General features: G+C 52.1%; 1 protein-coding gene across 1 annotated transcript in view; it reads right to left on the reverse strand.

The window, feature by feature from the left end:
- Positions 1 to 203: 203 nt before the first annotated feature.
- PRAG1 (PEAK1 related, kinase-activating pseudokinase 1) overlaps positions 204 to 5,767 on the reverse strand; it is a 42,920-nt gene continuing 37,356 nt past the window's right edge. The window contains exon 5 of the mRNA XM_007446088.1: positions 204 to 1,370. Coding sequence (XP_007446150.1) covers positions 204 to 1,370 — 1,167 coding nt within the window. The remainder of the gene's footprint in view (positions 1,371 to 5,767) is intronic.

The raw sequence follows: 5,767 nt of genomic DNA on the forward strand, positions 1-5,767 counted from the left end.
TAGGGGAGCAGAGGCCAGACCAGGGTGGGCAGTGACATCCTCAGTCTTTTGTATTTATATCTTACACACACACACACACACACACACACACATATATATTACATCCAAGTACAACAGTCATTTGTACCATTTTCCAGGCGACACAGATGTTTCCAAGGCAAGGCAGGGCGGGGCTGGGGGCAGCACGGGGGACTGGGGCTGCCTCACAGAAGCTGCAGGAGCTTCAGCGATTGTAAGAGAGCTCCGGGCTCCGCCGACGCCAGATACTGGCAGCAGAGCCAGTCCTCCAGCTCCACCCCGCGCCGGCGGTCCACCGCCTTCTCGGCGAACTTCATCATCATCAGCGCCCGCTTCATGTCGATCCAATTGCTGAGCGTGGCGCACAGCGCCTCCTCCGAGGTGCCCGGCTGCTCCACCAGCTCCCGCCGGGGTCCCCACAGAAGGCACTGTAGCACGCGCTTGGCCTCGCCGATGCGGATGCGCTTGATGGGGTCGGCCTGCAGCAGCAGGTGCGCGAGCCGCTGCAGGCCCGGCGAGTAGAGGGACAGCGCGGGCAGTGGGGGCAGGTCCTCCTGCCGGTAGTCTTGCTCCCGCAGCTGCGCCCGCACCTCGAACGGGTTGGGCTGGTGGAGCAGCTCGTAAATGAGGATGCCCGTTTGGAACTCGTCGAACTTGCGGTACTGGGAGGCAGACACAATCTCTGGGGCCAGGCGGGCCTGGCTCTTTTTCTGCTGCAGGTTGGTGGAACCGCCCGGCTTCTGCTTGGCCTTCAAGAAGTTGCTGATGATGAGTCGGGGCAAGTGCTTCTCACCGGGCCCTCCCTGACAGGCGGGGCCAGCCGGAGGGGTGGGCGTGACGCCGGCTGGGAGGGCGGCAGAGGGGCAAGAGGAAGGGGTAGCGGCAGGGGCAGGGGGTATGGTGGGGGGAGGGGCCCAGGAGGTGGCGGAGGAGGGGTCCGGGGAGGCCTGCGGGGCGCAGTGCACCAGCAGCAGGTTCTCCAGGCACAGGTCCCGGTGGATGATGCCGTGCTCCTTCAGGTGCTCCAGCCCGTTGCAGAGCTGCAGAAGCAGGAAGCACACGCGCCGCTCGTAAACCTCGGGCTCAGACTGGTGGCTGGTGGCTGAGTCTTGCACAAAGTCCGAGGCGGTCTGGTGGGGCACCTCTCGGGTGATGACCACCACGCAGTCCTGCTCCTGTGCGGGGGGATGTGAAGGCAGGGCAGACAGGGGGTCCTTGGGCGCATCGGGAGAGGTGAGCATGCTGGAGGGCACCGAGGCGACAAAGTGGCCGCAGTCCTGCTGGATGTTGAAGTGCACGGGCACGGAAGGGCTGCAGTACGAGGCTGCTTTGGGCTCAGGGGTTTTGCAGATCTGTGGGGGAAAGGGGCAGTGAGGTCAAAGAGCCAGAGCCATCATTCTGTTCAGCAACTGGTGTTGGGACATTTACATATCCACATGCAAAACGGTGAACTTACTTACACCCATATCTCACACTGTACACACAATTTAACTCAAAATGGATCCCAGAGACCTAGGTCAAAATGGAGAGACTTAGATGTGAGAGCCAAAACATACACACTTTTGAAGAAAACACAGGACAGAATCTTTGAGAGCTTAGGTTGAGCAGGGGTTTCTCAGATACCACACCAAAAGCATGGTCCATAAGAGAAAAAAATGGACAAACTTGACCTTACTGAAACTCAAAACTTGTATGCTTCAAAAGATACTAAGAAAATGCAAAGACAAGTAATAGAGTGGGAGGAAATATTTGCAAAACACATATCCAGTAAAATGATTTCTATCCAGAATTTACCAAAAATTCTTGCAACGCAGTAATAAGATAAATTACCCAATCAAAAAGTGGGCAAAAGATATCAACAGGCATTTCACCAAAGAAAGATATAATTGGCCATAAACACATGAAAAGATGTTCAACATCATGAATCATAAGGGAAATGCAAGTCAAAACCACAATGAGAGACCAGGTGAGGCCCACCAGAACGGCTATAATAAAATGATAATAGCAAGTGTCTATGAGGATGTGGAGAAATGGGAACTCTCATTTACAGCTGGTGGAATGTAAAATGGTACCACCACTTTGGAATACAGTTTGGCAATTTCTTAACAAGTTAAACCTAAAATTATCATACAACCCAGCAAGAGTGAGTTCCCTTGGTAGGAAGACGTCCCCATGCCTACAGCGTAGGCTGGACAAATTCTCAGGAAGCCAGATAAGAGCTTACACAGGCAGTTAGCCTCACTCCCCAGCCCTCGCACCTGAATTGGCAGCTACCTTATAATAGATGTGTTCGACCCCTGGGATCTTCCCTTCTTGGGGAATCTCGGGGGCAGATGCAGGCCCTAAACCTCTAGGACTTGGTCAAATTCTCTTAGGCTGCCCTAGTTTCTAGATCCAGGTACATATGCCATGCCTACCAGCTGGCACAACCTGTGGGGCTGATTTCAGTGGAGCTGCTAAGTGGAAGCCACGAGCTTTTCCTCTAAGGGTGAGTCAGAGCAGCTGAAAGAAAACAGAAAGCTCTCCAGAGAATAGGGAACACAGAGGGCCCAAAGGCACCCTCTGAACCAGAGGTGGGAATAAACAGATGGATGATCTCAAGCTCCTTTGGGGAATTTCCAGTGTCTTTCCCACCTCTTTTACATCTTCTTGTACTAACGACAGCGACTGCCACCTAAGGATCCTGAGCAACAGGAACCCTCATCTGGTGGCCACACAACTGAAGAGTCTTGAACCAGACACAACGGCCCCCTGTCAGGCCTCAATTTCCCTCTAATTACACTGAAAGGGACGGTATATGGTCTGTGGGTGCCCCTCTCAAAAGAAGATGATGCAACCTCAGCCGTACTTTGTAGAAAGGTAAGGATCAGTGCGTAATCCTGAGAAGAAAGGCATTTCGCCTCCATCTATAAAATATCATCCTGCAAACAATCCAAAAATAACCCTTTGGGGTACTGCATGGCTGCACTCAGATGAGTACAGCAGTGTTTATGGAGCATCACAATGCTTACAGGTGACGTTTTTAGAAGTTCTGTTGCAAGTACCTTTTCAAAGAGATTTATTTATATTGCAGTTCTACAAAGCTCAGCATAAAACCTGGCATAAAAGAGCTCCGCTTGAGAAAACTTTTTAAAAGATAATTGGAGGGCTGGGGGGAGAGAACACATTAATTTATTGATCCCTCTATTAGAGAAGTAGAATAGATATAAAAGGAAAGTACATTTTATCCCAGACAGTGCTTCCTATTACTAACAAAAGTGATTTCAGAATGCATGTCTAAAAGGCACTGCTGCAGGCTCTTTCTTATCCAAGCACACCCAGCTATATTGTTTTTATTTCTGGCTGTGTTGGGTCCCCATTGCTGCACATGGGCTCTCTCTAGTTGAGGCAAGCAGGGGCTACTCTTTGTTGCGGTGCGCGGGCCTCTCATCGTTGTGGCCTCTCTTGTTGCAGAGCACAGGCTCCAGAGCGCAGGCTCAGTAGTTGTGGCGCACGGGCTTAGTTGCTCCGCAGCATGTGGGACCTTCCCGGGCCAGGGATCGAACCCATGTCCCCTGCACTGGCAGGCGGATTCTTAACCACTGCGCCACCGGGGAAGCCCTGTATTCAATTTTTAAATGGCAATCTTCTGGAACACTATTACACTAAAGGAAATTTGGGAGGGGTCCTCAAAAAACAGTCTTGCATATAAATACCAACCCCTGTGTATGGACCCGTCTGCTGTGCCATCCATGGATACTGATGTCATCCCCTCCAGTGAGGGCTTCTCAATTACAACATATACCTACCGAACTCTTGTACCATGCCTACAAAGAATTTTGTCATGTAGTGTCTCGTTAAATCTCATTGAACAACTCAATGAGGTAGATGCTACTACAGAGGAGGAAACTGAGACTTCAAGAGGTTAAATTATTTGCCCTAGATTATACAGCTAAGAAGTGTTCTGGAGGTGAAAAGTATGGGCTTTGGAGTGAAAAGGACCTTAGTTTAAATATAAACTCTGCAAACATTGGCAACTTTCCCTTGATTCTTGCACTAACACTGACTCACGGCCAACAGCAGTGTAACTCATGCCTGAACTAAGCCGATCTAACACCCTCTCAAAGGTGCATCACAGCCTTCCTGACCTTAGGAACACGAGACAGGACTTCAGCGCTCAGCGTGGCCATTTTAAAGAGCGAAATCACCAGCGAAAAGCACAAAAGTGTGACGATGAGGCACTAAATAGACACAAAAAGTACACCTGTGTACAGTATGAGAGCTGAAGCAAGAAGGCGGAGGGTCCCCTTGTGCCAACTCAGCTGAAGATTTGCAAGTCAGATGACCCGGATTTCCACCCCCCCCCCCCCCTCCTGTGTACAGTATGAGAGCTGAAGCAAGAAGGCGGAGGGTCCCCTTGTGCCAACTCAGCTGAAGATTTGCAAGTCAGATGACCCGGATTTCCCCCCCCCCCCCCACTGTGTGCCAGTTCAGTAATGAACCCCAAAGCCCTCCAAGTATTGATGTGGGGTTACAAGTAAGTTTCAGCATCGAATTCACAAACGCAGAATCCACGAATACTGAAGATCAATGGTATTTATCTCCAAGTGTGTTTCTCCTCTGTATCTCAGGGGCAGTGTCCATCTTCACAGGGCCACTGGGAGCATTAAAGGACACAACACAGGTGTGGCTTTCAACACAATGCCCAGGTGAGCACCCACCCGGAGAGGTTGCTATGGTGACTGCCCTTGCGGTCCGGCTGTAGCCATGTGGTGGTGCTGGGCAATTCCAGAGCTGGCTGGCTGTACAAACCCAGAGGGTTCAGCTGCCGGGGCCTGGGCTGTGTTTCCAAGGATCCCCTTTCTCCAGGGTATCAAAGGCCTGGGCCCAGCAAACACTCTCCTCGGGAGCTCCGGGAGCTCCAGGCACTTCGTACAGAGGTGTAAATGAAAAAGGAGAGTGAATGACAAGTGGCCTGGATGCATTTCAGAATGAGTGAGCTGGTCCCTCCGGCAAGACCTGCAGCTTCCTCACTGCCTCGAACAAAAGACAGTGCGCGTGTTATCCAGAGGGGCAGCCCTGGGTCGCAGCCAAGATCATTCTACAGTGTCAAATTAGAGGTGAGGGGAGAGGAGGGGGCGGAGGGAGGGGACGGCTTCTTTTCCACCCCATCTCCCCTCACCACCCCCCAAGTTCATTTTCAGGGAGTCTGTGCTTGAGTTCTGGCTCAAGACCTTCACACAGACCTCTGGTTCAGCTCAAATTTCAAACGTTTCACTGAGCCAAGTGTCACTTTAAACTTTGGTGCCACGGCCTGATTCGTGGTTGAAAATCTGGGCTAAGTCACGTCTGTTAAATAAAAAAGGCCCAGCCCGCTTAGCACAGGTCCCTAATTACCGGAGTTCTGGCTGACTGAGGCATGAAACAGCTTCGAAAACACACACAACTAAGGCTTTTTTTTCCCTCCTCATACTCGTGGAGCTGGGCTACATGAGCTGGCTTCACCTCCTCGCGGCTACAGGGTGCCAAGCCCACAAACGGAGGGACCAGGGTCAGCCCGAGCAGGTGCGAGCCTGCCACTGAAGCTCCTGCTTCCCAGGCACGGACGAAACGAGCTCAGCCACAGCCAGGCGGTGCGGGAAGGAGCCCCGCTCCCCACTCCTGGGGATTCAGCCGATTCAGATGACTGTATTCCATCTAGGATCAGCACTACTGAAGTGGAACAGCAGTGTGGAAGGATGCTCCGTGCCCCGCCACCCCCCCCCCCCCC

The sequence above is a fragment of the Lipotes vexillifer genome, unplaced genomic scaffold (assembly GCF_000442215.2).
Source record: "Lipotes vexillifer unplaced genomic scaffold, Lipotes_vexillifer_v1.1 scaffold462, whole genome shotgun sequence".
NCBI classification, from domain to species: Eukaryota; Metazoa; Chordata; class Mammalia; order Artiodactyla; family Lipotidae; genus Lipotes; species Lipotes vexillifer.